Source organism: Spinacia oleracea, chromosome 5, assembly GCF_020520425.1.
Source record: "Spinacia oleracea cultivar Varoflay chromosome 5, BTI_SOV_V1, whole genome shotgun sequence".
Taxonomy (NCBI): domain Eukaryota; kingdom Viridiplantae; phylum Streptophyta; class Magnoliopsida; order Caryophyllales; family Amaranthaceae; genus Spinacia; species Spinacia oleracea.
In genome coordinates, this window is record NC_079491.1 from 7,045,735 (window position 1) to 7,067,705 (window position 21,971).

The window sequence follows — 21,971 nt, forward strand, 5'->3', positions numbered from 1 at the left end:
GTACCGGTATTGACGTCCAATATCTCTGTCGACCGTAGTTGTCAATACAGTGAAGGGACGTTTCCTCACTTCAAAGGATTGGGTGATTCTGTTGTGTATGTTCAATAAACTTGAAATGTCAAATTCGTTAGGCCTTCTACTTCTGATCAGCATTTGAGCAATGTGTCTAATCATTGAGTTAATGAACTTGCCTTGTGTAGAGTGATGAATGGTATTAATGCTCCAAAAGTGGTTGAGTGCTACGGTTCTGATGGTAAAACATATAGGCAATTGGCAAAATCTGGAAATGATGATCTAAGACAAGATGCGGTATTCTGTTGAACCGAGAGTTTCAGTTATCTATTTCCTTTTTTTCATTCATCTGTCACTCATTATTTTCTGTTATCAGTGTCATCTGCATCTTCTCATATCTATATAATTTTATGTTTCGCAACTATTTGGATATGTGATGATGCCATGTTCATCTAATCTGACATCTAATTATCATTTGACTCTGTTGTTGAGACCAATCACCAATGCTTCTTTCTCTTTACTGTCATTATTGCTTTTTTCATATCATTTAGGCTTCTTTCTCAAAAAATATTTTGGCATAGATTTGTTCAGATGAAGATACAGTTGGATAAAAGAATCTTTAGTTTTCAGTTTTCTTGAGAAAATCATACTCCCTCCGTTTTCTTTTAATCTACACACTTTGCCTTTTACCACTATTCACATACTCCACTTCTATCAATGTTGGTAATTTTTACATAAGAAAAAGCATAGTCGTATGGGATGTTGTTAGAGTTCTCTCAATTTATAACTTCCTAATATCAAATTTTTATAATTTTAAGTATCGGTAATAAGAGATATTTGTAGTCAAAGTTTCGTGTCGGCAAGCGTAAAAGTCAGTTGTGTAGCTTAAAATCTTAAATAAAATCGAGGTAGTTGTTTGGTAATTTTCTGACTTCACAAAATGGTTATGACAAGGAGGATATAAATAACTTCCTATGAAAACAAAGTATTTAAATAAATTTTCATCATTTAATCTCTCCTCTTCAATGTTACAAGTTGAATAAAAACAAACTTGTTTCACACTACTGAAGCATAGTTTAATCAGGGGCATTTTGTCAATAAAAGTGTGTCAGTCACCAGAAACATATTTATTGGCAAACCTTAGCTGAATCAAATCATTGACACTTATCATGCAACAAAACATAATCGAAAGTTACCTCTGCGGACATCATATTTATTCCAATTCTTATTCCTGTATTTATTATAGTAATTTTTTTGATTTTATTGTTAGACATCTCTTCCTCTGTGGCTAACAGGTTATGGAGCAATTTTTTGGCTTGGTTAACACATTTTTACACAATAATCAAGACACATGGAAAAGAAAATTAGGAGTACGCACATATAAGGTATGTACCTTTCGTTTTGAGGTATTCTGAGGTTATTTCTTTTTCTGAAATCAATTATACTGGAGTTTGTCTTTCCATGAAGGAGAGTTAAATTCATGAAATGAATAAAAGTGGACTGTGGGTTGCAAAGCATTTGTCTTACGCACTGGTCAGTGCAAATGTTTAAGATGGGAATCTCTTGAACTAATTCAAAAATTGTGCTGTAGGTTGTCCCTTTTACTCCTAGTGCTGGTATTCTTGAGTGGGTAGATGGTACTCTTCCCCTGGGTGAATATCTTATAGGAAGGTCAGTTTGATTTGCAATAGATTATCTTACTCCATACTATGTTTTGAGTAATAATAGATCTCGAACGTTTTCTTGCCTGTCAGCTCGCGCAATGGAGGATTACATGGGCGCTATGGTGCAGGAGATTGGTCATTTTCTAAATGCCGGGAGCATATGATGAATGTATGTCTTCTTTGCATCCTATTTTCTTTTCTTTTTTGAGATAATGTCTTTTCCTCCCTTTTTAGTAAAACATCCAGTTTTCCAGTGTCAAGTTAACCTCTTGATACATTGATATGATTCTTATAGGTGAAAGACAAACGCAAGGCATTTCAGGATGTCTCTGAAAACTTCAGGTACCAGCTACATTCAGATATGAGTTTGCACTTAGAAATTGACCTCTATCTGGCTGACAGCCTGACATGATGAACCTTGCAGGCCTGTCATGCATTTCTTCTTCCTTGAAAGATTTTTGCAGCCAGCTGATTGGTTTGAGAAAAGGTTGGCTTACACTCGAAGTGTCGCAGCCAGCTCAATGGTGAGGATTCTTAGCTCTCCTTTTGACATTGCTTAATTGAACCGAAGTTAAGCCATCTTACCTACTTCTTCACCGTTAACTGAAATGACCTAGAGATTAGCATCAAGATAATCACGTAATTACCTACTTATCTAGTTATGAATTTTTTATTTTTTTGAAATTTTAATTCACCATAATAAGTTTATGTTTAACAACATACTTTCAAGGAAAAATGTCCACCAGACCAATTCGAAGATTGGGAAGATTTTTCCTTTTCAAGTTTCAAGTGCTCCAGTACACCTTACATTTTCTCTTCATTTATCTATCAATTACTGGAATGTCTTGCTACGCATCTAGCATGCTAATGTCGTCAGCTTTTAACTTTTATGTTTTATCTTCTAGAGGGGTCCTAGTAGTTACAAAATTCTCCCTTTAACAGGTAGGCTACATTGTTGGACTGGGAGATCGACATTCTATGAACATCTTAATTGATCAGGTTACTGCAGAAGTTGTTCATATTGATCTTGGTGTAGCTTTTGAACAAGGCTTGATGCTTAAAACACCAGAGCGGGTTTGTCTATAGACTTGTTACTTTTGCATTATTATGGTGTAGTCATGTCGTTTTGTTTGATTATATGAGTTCAACCACTTTTTCCAGGTACCATTCAGACTTACCCGAGACATAATAGATGGGATGGGCGTGACCGGAGTTGAAGGTGTTTTCAGAAGATGTTGTGAGGAAACACTTGCCGTGATGCGGACAAATAAAGAAGCTCTCCTGACTATTATTGAAGTATTGCCAACTCACTAAGTCCTCACCTATCTTAATAAACAATTTTACTATTTGGTAATTTACCTTCGTATTGCCATGCAGGTATTCATCCACGACCCTCTTTATAAATGGGCTCTATCTCCACTTAAGGCATTACAGAGGCAAAAGGTAAACTTAGTTCATATGCCTTCAGCAATCTATAACTAAAACAGCGTTCATTACCTGAGATTGTGTCTTGGGTGTTCTTGTTGGGATTTATCCCAGATACCGAGTGGACATGAGGCAAACTGGCTGCTAGTGCTAGTCTAGCTGGTGCTCGCACAGATACCACTTGTAACATCAGAAGTTCTTATCTTTTGTGATCCTTGTTCTTAACCTATTGTGTAGCAGAAATCATTTGTACTTCGTATAATATAGGCTCTATTCTAGTCAATTTACTTTCACGTATTTAAAAAAAATAAGTTCGCATAAGTTAAGCTTTAGGGAAATTTTTACATAAATTCAGTTCAGGAACAATAAGGTTCAGGGATAAAAATTGAGTTGTCCGAGTTCAATTCACAATAGTTCAGATAAATTAATATTGGGAAAAGGTCAGGTATATTTAGTTGAAATTTAGGAAAACAAGTTCAGATAAGTTGATCAGGTGAATAGAACAGACTCATAATCTTAAATTCACTACTCTCTTCTGCGCGTGTATGCATTCATTACTAACTCTTATGTATATATTTTCCCACAGTGCATAACTGCATACACATGCTGAAGGGTTGGTAATGCATTTGACATTCAGTGTATACAATGTTGTAAATGCTGCTCATCCATATTTTCCTTTGACAGGAAACAGAGGATGATTTAGAGACTAGCTGGGAAGACTCGCAAGATGAATGTGAGGGGAATAAGGATGCTGCACGTGCACTGATGCGTGTTAAACAGAAACTAGATGGATATGAGGATGGTGAAATGAGAAGTGTTCATGGACAGGTAAATTTACTTGGTATCAATTGGCACAGTTGATCAAGTTGATTTTTTTTAATCCATAAACTTTCCAGTTTGACCTTTACTGTCTGCTCTTTGTCCATTTGCTTCAGTTTTCCTTTTTGTGAAGAGACATTAATCAAAATATGAGAACACTGTCAAATTTCTTTATTATCTTATTGTTCAGTGTCAAGTTTGTATTTTACTTCCTGCTGAACCACCAGCATCAAATTATATGCAAATACAAGAACGGCCATCTCTATTAAGGATTCTGCAGAGCCGGGTTTTTGTTTTTGAATTTTTTTTCCAAGTATAAAACCATCTTCAGTTTTTAAATGTAAACATTTGTGAGCCAAGAAATAGAGCTTCACAAGTTCATTGAACAAAATATGCTAAATTGGTAAGAGTTCGTTAGAACCCCAAGTTAGATTGCATCATGCTTTATGCTCATGCCTTGGTAAATCTAAAATTATTCGATCAACAAATAGATGTGGTACATGCTCAAGCAAAATCCTATATCTATGAGTTATCACATTTTACTGATCGAATATGTTCAGAAACCGGCATGCTTAACAGAAATCGAAAGATAATCTAATGTTAGGAGTTGGTTACATTGGTGGTTATACCTCGGTTAGGAATCTTAACAACCTATCTTTGTTGTAGGTTCAACAGCTGATCCAAGATGCAATTGACCCAGAGAGGCTATGCCACATGTTCCCCGGGTGGGGTGCATGGATGTGAATACACAAGTAATTAGCCCTCAAATTTCTTTGTATAGTTCTGTATATCTTTTTAGTGAGTAAATCAGTAAATGTGACCATATTGATTATTGAGGCTGTATATGTATTCAAAGGTGCTGATCTAACGAGTTAGAGAAACGTACAGTGAGGTTCATTCTTTTTTGGGTACGAACCTTGTATTTATGATGTAAACGAATCTCATTGTAATCAAAGTAAACGTTGTCCTCGGCCTCTTGCCTTGAGATACCCTCGGTTCTAGTCAATCCTGCAATGTTTTTCATTAAGCAATGAGTCACTAAAATTAAGAAACTTAAACTTTGTTGCACATTCAGATTTAGTACTATTAAAAAGACCAAGAAAAGAGTGTAGTACTTAATCTTAAAATTTGCCAGAAACTTGTTCACCAAAAAGAAAATGTGCCACAAACCTCAATTATGTTGGGGTAAAGTGATAAGTGGTAACCAAGGTCTTCGATTTAAGTGGGCCAAAGGACCTTGGTATCCACCTTAGTTGGCTATTGTCCAATTTCATGGAAAAACACATTTGGTAACATCAGTTGATAAATGTATCAATCTCATTTTTTGTTTTGGCAAAGGACTCTTGTAAACTTTGAGTAGTTGGCAAATTCAGTGGTTATTTTTAGTTTTTCATGGTAACTAATTCAATGGTATTATAATGGTCAATCATTAAGCAATCTTATTTTGTCAGTTATTCCATAAAAAATCATATTTTTATCCCTTTAATTTTACCAATATACTATAAAACTAAAGGAAGACTTTTCAATGGCTACCATAAAATGGTAGCCACCATAATATATTGAATCTCAACCTTTTATTATTGTTGACTCATATAAACCATTGATTATGATGACTTTTTATTAATAAAAATAACAAAAAAAATAAAAATAACAAAAAAATAGAAAAATAGAAAATCACCAAATTATCTTCCCACGTTCACTTTTATTTTACTTTTTTGGTATTTTCTTATTCTTGGAGATCATGAAATTCCTGATAAACGCCCATTGTCTCATCCTTTACCAAAAACATCAACGAATACTCCATACATCTATTTCCAGTTTTTTTCATCTAACTCAAAACCATATACTTAGCAAATTAAAATCTGAATATTCGTTGGAAATTTAAAATTTCAAGTAAATTGAAATATGAATCTCTTTGGGAATTCGAAATTAAAATAAGTCCTTAAATCAGAGGTAAGATAAGAGGTGAGAATTCAGTTATTTAAATTAGAGGAGAAAGAATTAGGGTTGATCGAATAAAATGGTAATTGTGACGTCGTTTAGATACTTAAAGCACTGATTGGCAAATATTAGCAACTGTGAAGAGCATAAAAAGGGCACAAATTCTTATTTACAATGGGTGTACAATAAATATTGTACACCGAAGTAAAAGTTGACTCAAAATGCTTAAAAGTTACATTTATATATGTAAAAGTTATCTATTTTTTAATGATTAATTTTTTCATTTGAATAAATATTATTTCTTCAAAATCACTAATAATGTATAAATTAATCATTTAACCCTTTAAAATGTTTATCTATCAACCTTTTTATTTTATAATATAAAAGTTACAGAAAAATAGGTTAAAGTTACGAAAAACTGCATAAAAGTTATCTTGGTGTACAATAAATTTATTGTACACCTTGTACGCGCAAGACCTTTTGTAAAAAGGGATGACAATGGGGAAAAAAAGTAGCGGACAAGTAGGGATTTTATTTTTAGATAGAAACTGCTCTAAGATCGTGGGTGAAAGAAAGTAGGGTATATTTAATGTATTTATTTTATTGAAAAATAATTTAAATTAATTATAATAGTTTATAATAAATTAAAAGTCAGCCTAATTAATGGTTTAGATGGGTCAACTTTTTTCAATGGTTCAGATTAAATACATTATGATGGCTACCATTTTAATGTAGCTATTGTAAAATCTTCTAAAACTAAATACATAGTATCTATAATGAAACTTTTTTTGTTTTGTTTGTACCAATTATATTACTTTATATTTTGTCAGTTATTCTTTTAAAAAATACTTCGTACTACGTTTAACTTAATCGCTTTACATTTTTGTGTGTATATTAGTTTTCTATATTTTCAGTGCCCCATGCATTAGCACGGACACACACTTATTGAGAAAAATGAAAGTTTGGAGTTGTAACCTATAAAGTGTTAAATCTATTTGGTTATATTTGACAAAATTTCCTATTAATTATGAAGTTTGTACTCCGTATAAATTAAAAAGATCATGATAATTTTAGTTTTTCTCCATATGTTCGAGACATGTTTTTAATTAATCGATCAACCCTTCTCGTGAGCGTTATTAATTTTCAGAAAAAAAAAAAAAAAAAAGTTGGTGTTAACATGCTGATGTGTAACGTTTTTTTAAGGGGGCATGCGATATATATGTAACTACGTAGTATTACTTATCACTATTGCTACAAAATTGAACTGACTCATGTTCTAATGTTATTTATCAAATTTTTTATGCAATTATGTTCATTTATTATAATATTATGCGCAATTTAGAAGGTGGACCATGGTGCACCTTAAGAATATTATGTCTTTTTACATGTGAAATTATGTTCCTTTGTGCCCAGTGATCGAAAATCATACACATATGTCTATAATCTAATTTGTGAAATAAGTGTTCACTCGCTAATTTCCTAGTTTTCGTATTCGATGATATACATTTTCCGTTTTTCACCCTAATACCCCTAACACAATAATACAACCATTTTATTACAAGTACTACCATTGACATTAATTAAATTACCTATTCATTTATTTGCTGACTGATATTCGTGAACCGTGAGTTTGACGTACGAAATAACATCTAAAAAAATGTGAATGTTCCGTAGATAAAAAGGAAGATTCTAGATGGTTGGAGCTGCAACATTCTTGGAGAATAAGATACTTGAATAATAATAATAATGGAGTGATGATTATACATATAGTTTTGCAAAAGAAATGCAAAAAGGAGGTTTTGGAATAATTTTGGATGAAAACTGATGGAAGTAAGAAACACCTTAATGGTGAAGTATCCATGTCACTATATACCATTGAATATAGTATATTAGACCAATAAATAATAAAAATTATTATGTTATAAAGAAAAAGTCTATGAGCATAAATTAATGTCTAAAGAAACAAATACACACAAACATTAAAAAAATTAAAAGGGATGAAGATTTAGTGTTCCTTTATTATTCCTTTCTCCGTAAATTCGACTTTTGGTAAAGTCTATTTTGGAACTCTTCCAATCCTAAGAATCCAACAATGACCACATTTGGTAATAGGTTTGCCTATAATTAATGTTCGCGTATAATTTACAAGCTTTTGAAATTTGTTACTTCCTCCGTCCCTAAATAGTTGCACTATTTTTACTTTTAACACTATTCACATATTTTTCTTTGACCTCAATTTTCTACTAATAAATAAAATTAAAAATTATTATACAAAGTATTAATAGGTTTGTCTTAATATACATTTTAAATATATCAACTTTTTATAATTTTTACCAATACATAATTATAAGTATTGATGGTCAAAGTTATGCGTTGACAAACATGAAAATCAAAACGATGCAACTATTTAGGAACGGAGGAATTATTAATTTGTATATCTTTCTAGTAATTTGGCGGTCTACAGATTGATATAGGTGGTGATAAATTACGGAAATTAAGGATGATGAGTTTATGTGTAATTTTAAAAGAAATGATATCATAAAAATTTGTCTTTCAATAGTTGACTATGTATATCATATGTTATAGATTTCGAACCTTAGACCTCTCATTTGAGAGATGAATATTTTAACCACTATGTCACAATTCATTTTGTAGTTACTTATACGTTCAAAATTATATTAAGTCAATATATAAATTCAATATAATTAGAAACATAATCTGATCCATTTCTTAATAGCCTCACATCACTAATTAGTCATTACTTTTACGAGTAAGGTTGTGTTCTATTCACCTGATTTTCACTTATTTTTCCTGAACTTATCTTATCTGAACTTATCTGAACTTAACTGAACTTATCTGAACTTATCTGAACTTATCTGAACTTATTAGAACTTATCAAAACTTATTTTAGTTATAAATTGTACTTGGTCAACCCTTATTTTTCCTGAACTTATCTTATCTGAACTTATCTGAACTTATCTGAACTTATCTGAACTTATTTTTCCTAAAATAGGTGGAAATAAGGTGAACAGAACAGGGCCATATAAAATTTATTAAAGCATATATACTCAAAGCCATATATATAGTAATGTAATAAATTAAATTAGCAAGATAATAATCTAATTGATCCATTTTCTACTATTCAGAGCATTGCCCGAATGCCCGGAACACTAACTAGTTATATTAAAAATATCAAGTTTTTCGATTGTAATGAAAATTCACGAAGAACAAATTGATATACTAAGAGAAAGAATCATCATTATTGAATCGAGATGGAGTATGTAGCTTTAAGTAAGCTTGACTTAGAATCTGTGAGTCAATTTGACATTATATCCTTCTTCTACATTCTCTTACTAATATTGTTTAGTTACCTTATGTCAAAAAAAAAAAAAAAAAAAACTTGCTAAGTGGTTAGAAAGTAACATTCATCCAATCAGATTAAAAGATAGAAAAAGTAACATTTATCATTGCATGTTAGACCTTTTAAGACCACTCAACAATTGTTTTAGTTGCGATGCGAAATCAACCCATCTAAATCAAGAGAAAATATTAAAGATTTACACATATCATTGCATTTTGGACCTAAACTTCACTAATTAGTAATTACCAATGTAACTGAAGAAAGATTCAAAGAGTTTTGCTGCTAAAATGTAGTGGTTTCTTCACCAGAAATTCTGGTGTTTTGTGTTTTGTATTTCTATATTTTGTGAGGTCTCAAAACGGCACAAAAGGCCTGCCTTCACCTTATATACAAAGGTCTATGCACAACCCTAAATTACATGTGTACAAGAGGCCAAAACAAAGCTGGCAAGATCCACCTAGGATCACTACAAAACAGACTACCTAGGAAGAGTAAAAGAACAAACCAGAAAACATATGCATGTGACTATCCTAGGTGTAGAATTTACTATAAATAGCATGATGTTCTCAATACACCCCCCTCAAGTTGGAGCTGAGGGAGTGATGCCCAACTTGAAAGAGAGATGATTATGCTGTTGCTCACTGAGAGACTTAGTCATTAAGTCAGCTAACTAGAGAAAGGATCGAACATGAAGAACGTTTAGCAGCCCATCCAGGATGTGATCTCTCACATAATGACAATCCACATTCAAGTGTTTTGTTCTTTCATGGAAAACAGGGTTATGTGCAAGATGAATTGCTGACTTGTTGTCACAGAATAAATCAATAGGCTTAGGTACAGTGAACCCCAGGTCTTCTAGTACCCCATTCAACCAAACAATCTCACTTGTTGTTTGTGACATACATCTATATTCTGCTTCTGTTGATGACTTTGACACAGTCTTTTGCTTCTTTGTTTTCCAAGACACTAGTGATTTTCCTAAGAAAACACAGTATCCAGTGAGAGATCTTGAACTAAAGGCACAGTTTCCCCAATCTGAATCACAGAATGAGCTTAGCTTTACTTCAGAATCAGCAGGGTAGTATAAACCCCAATCAATTGTACCAGCCAAGTACTTTACCACATGGATAGCAGCCTGCAAGTGTGGTTTTCTTGGCTCACACATAAACTGACTCAACTGCTGCACACTATAGGAAATATCAGGTCTTGTCAGATTCAATTACAACAACCTTCCAATGATTCTTCTATATATTTCAGGATCTTCTAGTAGTTCACCTTGATCAACTGATAATTTGATCCCTTTGGGAAAGGGGAACTTTGCAGGTTTACAGTCCTCAGTCCCTGTTGATTTCAGTATGTCAAGAATGAACTTTCTTTGATTTAACATGGTTCCTTTTGGACTTCTTGAAACTTCTATCCCAAGAAAATATCTCATCTCTCCAAGATCCTTCATAGTGAAGGCATTGTCAAGTTCTGTTTTGAGCTTTTTCATCTCATTTGTGTCATCTCCAGTGACAAGAAGATCATCAACATAAACTAGCACAATTGTCTGCTTTCCATTTTCAATTTTAGAGAACATTGAATAATCTCTTTTGGATTGTGTATAGCCATGCTCAATGAAGAACTTGGTCAGTTCTAGATTCCATTGCCTAGAAGCTTGCTTCAGACCATATAAGCTTCTTTTCAGCCTACATACTTGCCCCTCCTTTCCTCCAGTGTAACCTTTTGGTGGTTTCATGTACACTTCTTCATCCAGGAACCCATGCAAGAAGGCATTGTTGATATCAAGTTGTTCCAACTTCCAATTCATGGCTGTTGCCAAGGCTATCCGAGTTCTCACAGTAGTAAACTTAGCTACTGGTGAGAAAGTATGTTTGTAATCTTTACCTTTGATCTGTTTATCACCTCTTGCCACTAATCTAGCTTTGAGTTTCTCTATGTTCCCATCTCTGTCAAACTTGATTCTATATACCCATTTAGAATCTATTGCCTTCTTTCCTTCTGGTAAATCTGTCATTTCCCATGTTTCATTCTTATCAAGAGCATTCAGCTCTTCCTTCATTGCTTCCATCCACCCTTGATCTTCTGATGCTTCTCCATAGTGAATTGGCTCTCTTTCTCTCAAAACATTGTTCAGAGATGCTAAGTATTCCTCTGAATAGTATTCTGAATCCATGAGCCTTGCTATGATCAAGTTAGCTGTATGTGTTGCAGCTCTTTTTCCTGGGATATCAAAGACAAAATCTTTGAACTTTGCTGGTATTGTTCTGTCCCTCTCTGATCTTCTCACAGTTTCTTGAGTGTTTGTTTCCACATTGGTGACATCAAGGTCAGTCTGACCTTGTTCTACCACCATAGTGTCTTCTTGAATCATTTCTTCTTGCATCTCCTCCAATTCTGGTTCTATTTGATCAATATCCTGCTCAAACTCTTCAGTGAAGATATTAGAGAAATCAATATCATTTTCAGTTTCTGTACTTGACAAATTGTTCCTCAAACAAGTTGCAAAATCATTGTTTCCTTGTTTAAGAAGAAAAGGAAATATCCTTTCTTTGAACACCACATCTCTGCTCACAAAAAAATTTCTAGTTTCCAGATCCATAAGCTTATACCCTTTCTGACAATAAGGGTATCCAATCATGATACACCTTATTCCTCTTGCTGCAAATTTATCAGTAGGCTTCTTGTGAGGACTTGCATAGCACAGGCTTCCTATGACCCTCAAATGATCATAGTCAGGTTCTTTCTTCATCATTCTCTTATATGGAGTTTCCCAACCAATCACTGCACTAGGCAATAAATTGATTAAGTGAGTTGCAGCCAAAATACACTCACCCCATAAATATGCAGGCAGTCCTGCATGGATCTTCAGGGCTCTTGCTGTCTCAAGCAGGAACCTGTGCTTCCTCTCAACTCTTGCATTCTGTTGAGGTACACCTGGCACACTTCTTTGGTGTGTAATGCCCTTTTGAGCAAAGATTTGTGCACATTCATTCTGAAAAATTTCTGTTCCATTGTCACTTCTCAGGGTTTTAACAGTGGTGTTAAAATGATTTTCTATATGAGCAAGGAAACCAACCAGGATTCCCTTAACCTCTTCCTTGTTTGACAACAAATGTGTCCAAGTCACTCTACTATAGTCATCAACTATAGTTAGGAAATAACTTGCACCTGTAATACTCTTAGTCCTGTAAGGACCCCATAAATCAACATGAATCAATTCAAAAACATTTCCAGCAATAGATTTACTTGGAGAGAAAGGTAACTTGTGATGTTTAGCAACAGAACAAGTGTCACAGAAATAGCTCTTTAATTCTTTACATTTGCAAAAATCCAAATGTTCCATCTTAGAAATAGAAACATGCCCTAGTCTAGCATGAATTAAATCTAGTTTCTCTACTTTATTACAGCTCTTTGATTCTTTTCCTTCTTCCTTCACCAAGCAAACCTCCTCCCTTCCTTTTCTCCTTCTTGTCAGCTTACTTTCAAAGTTGATCAGCTTGTACAGATCACTTTCATTCTCTCCAAACACTACATTATCTTCAGTGGAAAGGCCCTGAAGAGAACACCCATGTTTATCAAATAAAAGCTTCAGGTCATCTTTGTGAACCAATTTGCTCACTGACAGCAAGTTGTGTTTGAAATCACTTACATATAACACATCAAAAAGAGTCACATTATCATTCAATTTCACATCTCCTATTTCTTTAACTGTTTTGACATTTCCATCAGGTAATCCTACCCTTATCTGCTTGTCTAATGTTCTCATGTTAGTAAGAACACTTTTGTTTCCTGTCATGTGATCACTAGCTCCTGAATCTATGAGCCATGTATTACAGTAAGAGTCATCATAATGATTCACTGCATTAGAAAGAATTTCTTTACCTGCAAAGTTGTTGTGACTGCTAGCTGTTGCATTCTGCTTCTCACCAATTGCTTTCATCACTTCCTGTACAACAGAAGAAATGAACTTGTCATCATGTTTCATTGCATTACCTCCTGCATTTCCAAACTCCAGGGGATTGTCTCCAGAATATTCTTCTTCACTCCTAGTTGCATTTGCAGCTTGTCTTGTGTTTCCTTTTCCCTTTGGATTGTTCTTAAACCAGTCAGGATATCCAACTAGCTTAAAACACTCTTCCCTTAAATGTCCCTTCATTCCACAATGCTGACATTTCTTTGCATCTCTTTCAATCTTCTCAAGTCTCATTTTTTTGTATTCTCTCTTATTAAAGTTCATCAGAGGACCAAGACTCTCTCCTTGCCTGTTTGCTGCTAGAGCACTTGTTTGACTCCCAATACTGATTTCTCCTGTGATCTGCTTTTGTTTCTCAACCTGCATGACTAGATTGTACACCTTGTTCACAGGCATCAGTGGATCCATCCCAAGGAAATTTGTCTTCATCTGCTCATAATAAGAGTTCAGACCCATGAGAAACTTCATGAGCTTGGTGGATGATTCCCTCTCAATCATTTTTTTGACAATGCTGCAGCTGCACTTTGCCAGAGCTCCACAAGAACACTCTGGTATGTCTTCAATTTCTGAGATTTGATCCCAAAAATCCTTCAATTTGCAGTAGTATTCACTTACACTGAGATACCCTTGCTACAGTTCCCACATGTCTTTTTTCAGTTGAAAGAGAAGAGGAGCACTTGTTTGCCCATGCCTTTCAACAATTTCTTCCCACAACCTCTTAGTTGATTGCATAGTCACAAGGCTGCTTGCAATTTCAGGCTTCATGGTGGCCAACAACCATGACCTCACCATATAATCACATCTAGTCCATTTCTGGATTTCATCAGGACCTTCAGAAGGTTTAGGATGCTTCCCTTCTAAGAATCCCAGTTTGTTCTTGGCACCAAGAGCAATCCTGATGCTTCTGCTCCAATTCAGGAAATTCTTTCCATCAAACAAGATACTTCCAAGTGGTGTTGCAGCACTCTCATTTACTGCAATAAAGAGAGGATCTTTGTAGGGATTCAGATTGTTTGTTGAGGAGGAATTTGTTTCACCCATTTTTGTTTCTGTTTCGAAAGCTTTGATTTTTCTTGCTGGTTTGTTATTTCAGAACAGCAAACTCTCAAAATCTTTAAGATTTAAGAACGTTTAAACCTGCTCTGATACCATGAAGAAAGATTCAAAGAGTTTTGCTGCTAAAATGCAGTGGTTTCTTCACCAGAAATTCTGGTGTTTTGTGTTTTGTATTTCTATATTTTGTGAGGTCTCAAAACGGCACAAAAGGCCTGCCTTCACCTTATATACAAAGGTCTATGCACAACCCTAAATTACATGTGTACAAGAGGCCAAAACAAAGCTGGCAAGATCCACCTAGGATCACTACAAAACAGACTACCTAGGAAGAGTAAAAGAACAAACCAGAAAACATATGCATGTGACTATCCTAGGTGTAGAATTTACTATAAATAGCATGATGTTCTCAATAGTAACCAATCTCTTTTATTGTGAATTTAAATAGGGGAGCATCATTGGTTATTTAATATAAGGAACTTAAGCATAGAAACCAAAACATACTATTTTCCAAGTAATAAAATTGAAAGACGTATAAGTTTGTTATCAATTTCTCATTAATTTAATGTATCATTTTTAAGACGGTGGGGTTACATTATATAACTAAGTTGATTTTATTTGATAATGCGGAGTATCAACTTGCGGTCATCATATCGTAATGCAAATTATTGAATTGCCTCATGCACTCATGTTATGATGTAGCACCTAGATAACGTAAAATCGATTATGTTTTTGTTTTTAATATAACGATCAAAAGGAGATCAAGAGTAAGAAAAAAAGGTATCCAATTGCTATTTTGGCTTAAATTTCACTATAATATTTATAGGATTTATAACAATATTTTTATTTTATTATTTTTATTTCAAAAGGTTGTTAGAGGTTGTTAGGCTGTTAGGCTTAGTTGTTAGAAGCCTTGCCTACTTTCTGCTCTTCTCTTTGCTTGTATATAAGCTGCATTCTTCTCATCATTTCAGTTTGTAACAATAATGAGAATACAACTCTAATCTCCCAATTCTGATTCTCTCTAATTCTATATGGTATCAGAGCCATATCTCGTGCTTGAGATTTAGGTTTCCTCTCAGTTTTGATTTCCAGAAATTGAGAGTGTGTGCGAGTAATTACTGAGAGTTTTTTGTTGCAAAATTTCTTGCTGGTGCGAAATTTCTTGCGCAAATCCTATGATTCCTCGATTGAAATTGCTTCCAAAACTTGTTTGAAATGGCGTTTGGTGATTCAGAAAGTAATCAGCAGAATTCTCAGCAGAATGAAGGAGATAGAGGTAATCTTGATCCTTATTTTGTAGCAAATTCGGATAATCCTACATCTTCTTTGGTAGCTATGGTGTTCAATGGTGTGAATTTCACTCGCTGGAGTAGAAATGTTAAACGTGCACTAATTGCTAAGAACAAAGAAGGATTTATTAATGGAGATATTCTGAAACCTGTTGAAAATCACAAAGATTTTTCTAAGTGGAAACGTGCGGATTTTATGGTAGTTAGCTGGATATTGAGTTCAATGAATAATGATTTAGCTGATGATTTTGGATACATTTATAATGCTGTTGATCTTTGGAAAGAGTTGAATGAAAGGTTTGGACAATCTAATGGTCCACTGATATATCAATTAAAGAAGGAGATTGATAATTTAAATCAAGAAAATATGACCATAGTCACATATTATGGGAAACTAAAGAAATTGTGGGATGAAATGCAGAGCTTAAGAGCTTTTCCTGCTTGTGTATGTGGTGCTTTGAGTAGATGCAATTGATTGTTTCTAAAGAAGGTAGCAGAATTTGAAGAAGAGGATAAGATGATGAAATTTCTGCTTGGTTTGAATGGAGGATTTGAAGGAACTGTTACTAATGTTCTGTCTATGGATCCGTTGCCTAGTATAAACAAGGTGTTTTCTATTACTCAACAAATAGAAAAACAGAAGGAGGTTAGCAGTGCTCTTGCTGAAAGCAATGCTATGAATAGTAGTGCAATGGCTGCTCAGATTCATAATAGTGGTCAGTTTCAGATATCCACTAATGGTCAAGGGAGAAAGGATTGGAAAGACTTAAAGAAGGAGAAAATGTACAAAGTTTGCACTCACTGCAAAAACAAAGGTCATACTATTGATCAATGTTTTAAGCTGATAGGTTATCCAGATTGGTACAATTCAATCAAGGCATCAAAGGGGCTTCAATCAACTGGAGACAGGCTTGCAGCTCATGTGCATTCTGCAGATGTTGGTGATAATCCACTGGATGATACAATTGCTGATTGTGGCACTGTGAATAATGAGATGTTGAATGCTATATGCTTAGAAGTCATGAAAACAATGAAAGGGAAGCATGCACAGAATGGTGAAACCAGTGGTGGAAATTCTTGCTCATTTGCCAACTATGCATGTATAATGTCACATTCTTTTAATTGCACTGTGAGTAGTTTGCATGATAAGTGCTTGTGGATTGTGGATTCTGGTGCATGTGATCACATGACATATGATGAAACTTTGCTGATAAATAAAAGGAAACTGCAAAGCTTGATTAAAGTTGGATTACCTGATGGAACTCAAATGACTGTGGACACTATAGGTGACATAATTTTGAGTGATAAGCTGATATTGAATGATGTTTTGTTGGTACATGGTTTCAAACACAATTTGCTATCTGTTGGAAGATTGATAGAACATAATGGAGTTCATGTTGTATTCACTGGTACTGGGTATTCTTTCCAGGACCCTGTTAGTTTCAAGGTGATTGGTGCTGGACAAAGGTTACAAGGTCTATATTACTTTGTCCAAGATACAGACTGCAACAGCTCTATTGGAAGAAATAATATTGGCATAGTCAGAAGGGAATTGCATTGTAATACAGTAGCAAATGTGATTTCTCATGATGTGAGCAATGTACCTAGATTGAGATTGCCTAATAAGACTGCAACTAGTATAGGACAGTCAAAAATAGATACTCAAGGTCAATTAGATCTTCTTCATGCTAGATTGGGGCATCCATCTCTGACAAAGATGAAGCATATGAGTGCTGAACATTGTAAAGGGATTGCAGAATATAATTGTGATGTTTGTTATCATTCTAAGCAACACAAATTTCCATTTCCTGTAAGTGATAGTAAGGCATCTGAATGTTTTGATTTAATACATGTAATCCCCCGTAATTTTATATATTTTGTTTATATATTTTAACGTATATTAATACATTTAAATATAATTTACGGATTTCAGAAATGAATGTGTAATTAAAATATAATTATTTTATTTCATTTTGAATAATTTTAATGATTTATGAAATCAAAATGTATTTTTGAATTTTACGTTAAAACGAATTCGAATTTCGAAATCACGTTCGATTGAAATTAGCAAGCAACCCTAACCATTTCGGATTCAATAACCTAAACCCTACTCCTAGCCCAATTGGGTAAAAGCCCAAACCAATAAAAATACTCCCTCCCCTTTTCTAATGCACGTGAACCCAAAGAAACACAAAAAAAAAACCTCCTCTTGCTCCTTCACTGTTCACGTAACAAGCACCAAACCCTCAACACCCTCCTCCTTGCTGCCGCTGCTCACGCCGCCGGACCCACCAGCACGTCACCGGCATCCCGTCGCCACTGGTAACGCTCACCTTCTCTCTTGTCGTTCTCTTTCTCTTGTTCGTTTTCTTGATCTCCTCCTCAACCGGTTCTTGTTCTCGCACAGCACCACCACCACGCTGAGCGCTCGTGGTTCGGCAATAACCGCCGTCCTCGTCGTCCACCCTTGCACGGTAGATTCCTCCTCCTTATTTCCGTTCTCCCGTCGTGTTTTCCTTTCTTTCGTTTCCTTTTCATGGCTCTCAAACCATGCCTTGATTGTTTTGCCAGCAACACCACCTCGCCGCACCGCCGCGTGCCGCCCAGCCTTCCTCGCCGCACCGCCGCGTGCCGCCCAGCCTTCCTCGTCGCCGGCAGTTCTCCCCCTTCCCTTATTCGGTTAAACCCTTAAACCCTAGACTAATTGAATGTCTTAATTATATATATTTTTAGCTTAAATTATGATTCTTGAATTTAGATTATAAGTCTCATGGTTTAATTTGCAAATTTCAGATTTTTACACGTGCGTAATTGAATTATTAATTTTCAGATTCGTATATTATAATTTAAACAATATTATTTTATTTTCAGATTATATAAATGCATTGAAATATTAGTTTTTTTGATTGATTAAAGTATGAAATTCAAGGTTTTTATGATTGTAAATCATGGTAGGTCGAGTATGGATTATTAAATTTGTTGTTTCAATGTACTAGGGACGTAGATTGACCATGGTGAAGCTTTTAAATGAATCTATAGTGCGGAAAATTTAAAGTACGATGTTTGCAAAAGTTTTCAACGAATTTCAATAACTAATTCAACAATTATGATTCTAGGAAATCAAATGTTTAAGTTTTGATATTGGGGAAAGTTCTAAATATGCTTAGGATGCAATTAGAATGCTTTATTATGGTTGTCAATGATCAGAAATTGATTGAGATTATTTATTGGTTGTTTTAGGCGGAGAATTCTCTTTAGGCGACTTTTGAAAGTGTTAAAGTGGCCTATCAGTTTGTTTACACAAGGTACGTACATACCTGTGTGCTTGGAATGTGTGCTAATTGTTGAAACCATGTGTATTATTGATGAACCTGGTTATGTTAATGTTGTTGATGAACTTAGTCGGGTTGAAACTGCATGTTTGATACTGTTGGATGAACATATTAAACCTTTATTGCATTTTGAGGATTATAACATGTTAGTATGGAAGATTGATGCAAACATGTTTGATTGGGAACACTAGATTGTTTAGTATATAATTCAGATCAGTTAATTGTTGTTCCCTTTTTAGCTTTTCACTACTTTATGAGGGCGGAGGACCTCATTTAGTAAGTTGAAACCTTATACCCATATTCAGGGGTTAATTAGTATTAAAGAAAAGATTGGAGTTAATTGGAATGAGTCTTGTTAGATGCCTTTGTGATCACTTACTCAATTCCAAGATAAAAACAGTTATAAATAAATGTGAGTTGCATGCCTTATGTGATTGTTGAGTCATAACAGGGTGTCAATTTGTAAATCATGTAAAGTGAAACTGAGTAGCAATAGCTTTAGACTGTGCACGTCTAAAGTGACGGACAAACAGGAGTTGGGGTTCATGGTGGTAGCCCATGGCCTTTCATTCGGACCGGATTGATCACCGCGTCCTATTTTCAGTCAAACGTTCCTCGATATCGCAGGTCACTGAGGTTACGGAGTCGCGCCCGTACCTCGCCTAGCTAGAAAACTCGGTCCATTGCCTATTTAAATTAAAATAATGTTATTGTTATAAAAAGTCTAGTCCAGTCTAGCTTAGTCTAGTTAGGTATGGTCGTTAGATTATCATGCTTTGTTTGCCCTTAATTATGTTTAATAGTATCATGTTAGGATTTTTATTGCTTTAGTATGTAGTACTCAGCTTTGCTGATTACGTGCTTGTTTGTGTGTGTTGATCATGGCTATGCCTTATTGATCCTGTGATGACCCATTTCTGGTGAGCAGTCTCTAAGGATCAATAAGCATTGCCCATCTACAGGTTTGAAGATGATGCATCATTGGGATCGGGATTAGAGAGCTTGTAGTTCTATTTGTTTAATTAAGTGATTCAATTTGTTAACTTGAATTTGAAACTTGTCGTACTATTCGTATTTCCTTATTTCAGTTAATTGTTTTGGACCTAATATGTAATAGATTAATTATGAACCCAAAAGTTAGTTTTATGTTTTCCGCTGCAAAATTCTGAATAAGCCGTACGTTTTTACACGGGCGATAATACTTTGATAATTCCCTACAGTTATATTTAAAAAGAGGTTATTTTAGAAAATGGGAATTGTCGGGGTGTTACAAAGTGGTATCAGAGCTAAAGGTTTTACTGACATTTCGTGTCTACCTTTTATATCTTAGGCGCCTAACCAACTAATTAGTTATGTAAAAGTAATTTCACACTAGTGAATAAATTTAAAGTTATTAGCTAGAAATGTTTGAATTTATTTTAATATTGACTCTTGAATCGTGCTTTGAAATACGTTTTTATGCGAATAAATGTATTTCGATTCTTTTGAAATTTAAATTAATATTTCAAAAAAAAAAAAAAAAAAAAAAAAAAAAAAAAAAAAAAAAAAAAATTTTACTGCTGCTGCTGCTACAGTACCGTAAAAAAAAAAAAAAAAAAAAAAAAAAAAAAAAAAAAAAAAAATTATTTAATTATTTATCGTTTAATAATTATTCTTTTAATCAATCTAATTCTTATAAATCATTCTTGTTTATCCTTTTATGCTTCAATGTTTCATATACTATGATTATTTTGAGAGTTGGGTAGTATAGGAAAAGGCATATAGAATAGAAGCATTGTGCATGCATTATGTCAACATGATTGTAATTTCTCTACCTGCTAACTGTCGTGTCTTCCCTATGCATTGCGATTGATATATATATTCTTACTTATTGTGTATTGTGGGATCATACGGTAAGTGAGAGTACTAATTACTAACATAGAAACTATGTTTAATTGTTATAGATCACTAATCATGTCTGGCATACAAGGAAATAGAATAGGGAGCAATTCTAACCCTATTGTTCTAAGCGATGATGAAAATGAAATGGATTACGAGTCTGACATTAACAGTTACACCAGCCATGAACTTGTTTTGCGTCGAGTTTTAAGAGCAGGAGAACCTGATAGTGATGATGAAGCCCTTCGTGAATTTGATCGTGCTAGAGGGCAAACTAGAGTCGATATTTATCAAGCTGTTTTGAGACCTGAAAGCGATTCGGAGCCTGAGTTTGAGCATGAATTTGGGTTTGAGTTCGAACAAGAATTTGAGTTTGAATTCGAACATGAATTGGAGGTTGAACCTGAGTTTGAGTTTGAGCCCGAACATGAACCTGAACCTGAGCCTGAGCCTGAGGAAGCTAATCATCAACTTCAAGGTCTACGAAGATCCTCTAGGCCAAGAAAAGAAGCTTATTATTTTGATATGGATGACGATGATGAACTTAAATATGAGTTATTCACCCTAGAAGGTTATAGCGAATCAAAGGACAAGTCTGATGACGTTTCCCTTTAGCTTTGCTTACATATTTAGTTGTGTGTGAGAAAAATGTTGGACAATCCGCCCAACCATAGTTTATGTTATATCGTAGAACCTTTTTACGTCATTTTGAGAACAGGTGTGTGTTAATATTTAGGATTGTTATTGACATTCTTCTGAGGAATAAAAGCTAGATTATTGACTATCTAAAAGATCAGAGTTTTACGGGCACGCAAATGGAATGTTTTCTTCTTTTATTCTAACTTATTATTCGTGATGATTGAAGTTATTCCTTGTCTCTCAGTTGAATGTTTTGCATGATTGTTCATTTCGTGTGCATTTTGAATGTTAATGTGATATTGCATTGCTAGAGGATAATGTAAGTAAAGTTTCGAACTTGAACTAGAGCATATTAATTTCAGGTCGCGCTCTAGGATGGCCAATAATAGTGACCTAGCTGCTGCTATTCGCCTCTTGGCGGAAAAACTAACCCAGGAAAGAACTGAGCGTCCCGATTCTGCAGGGGACATGTTTGAAAGGCTTGCGAAAGTTAAGCCACCATACTTTAAGGGGCAGGCAGACCCCACCTTCCTTGAAAACTGGATCAGGGAATTTGAGAAACTATTTGGGGCGGTAAAC

The 21,971-nt window shown here is 34.5% G+C and overlaps 2 protein-coding genes and 1 long non-coding RNA gene across 4 annotated transcripts in view; all 3 read left to right on the forward strand.

Moving 5' to 3' along the window:
• The window catches only part of LOC110789457 (serine/threonine-protein kinase ATM), a 52,166-nt gene extending 47,255 nt beyond the window's left edge, over positions 1 to 4,911 (forward strand). For both annotated transcript variants that reach the window (XM_021994122.2, XM_056830280.1), the window contains 12 exons: positions 1 to 95; positions 201 to 309; positions 1,308 to 1,397; positions 1,604 to 1,683; positions 1,767 to 1,845; positions 1,972 to 2,018; positions 2,101 to 2,200; positions 2,619 to 2,750; positions 2,838 to 2,972; positions 3,054 to 3,119; positions 3,786 to 3,929; positions 4,587 to 4,911. In XM_021994122.2, the coding sequence (XP_021849814.2) occupies positions 1 to 95; positions 201 to 309; positions 1,308 to 1,397; positions 1,604 to 1,683; positions 1,767 to 1,845; positions 1,972 to 2,018; positions 2,101 to 2,200; positions 2,619 to 2,750; positions 2,838 to 2,972; positions 3,054 to 3,119; positions 3,786 to 3,929; positions 4,587 to 4,664 (1,155 nt within the window). In that variant the 3' untranslated portion in view covers positions 4,665 to 4,911. The remainder of the gene's footprint in view (positions 96 to 200; positions 310 to 1,307; positions 1,398 to 1,603; positions 1,684 to 1,766; positions 1,846 to 1,971; positions 2,019 to 2,100; positions 2,201 to 2,618; positions 2,751 to 2,837; positions 2,973 to 3,053; positions 3,120 to 3,785; positions 3,930 to 4,586) is intronic.
• Positions 4,912 to 15,469: 10,558 nt separating this feature from the next.
• Positions 15,470 to 17,361, forward strand: LOC130461294 (uncharacterized). Its single transcript, XM_056829317.1, has 3 exons — positions 15,470 to 15,988; positions 16,034 to 17,285; positions 17,333 to 17,361. The coding sequence occupies exons 1-3, from the start codon at positions 15,470 to 15,472 to the stop codon at positions 17,359 to 17,361; spliced, it is 1,800 nt and encodes a 599-aa protein (XP_056685295.1).
• Positions 17,362 to 17,737: 376 nt separating this feature from the next.
• Positions 17,738 to 20,140, forward strand: LOC130460931 (uncharacterized). The gene is made up of 5 exons (XR_008921157.1): positions 17,738 to 17,865; positions 17,951 to 18,017; positions 18,115 to 18,222; positions 18,784 to 18,848; positions 19,804 to 20,140. It is a non-coding gene; the product is annotated as an uncharacterized lncRNA (long non-coding RNA).
• The last annotated feature ends 1,831 nt before the right edge of the window (positions 20,141 to 21,971 follow it).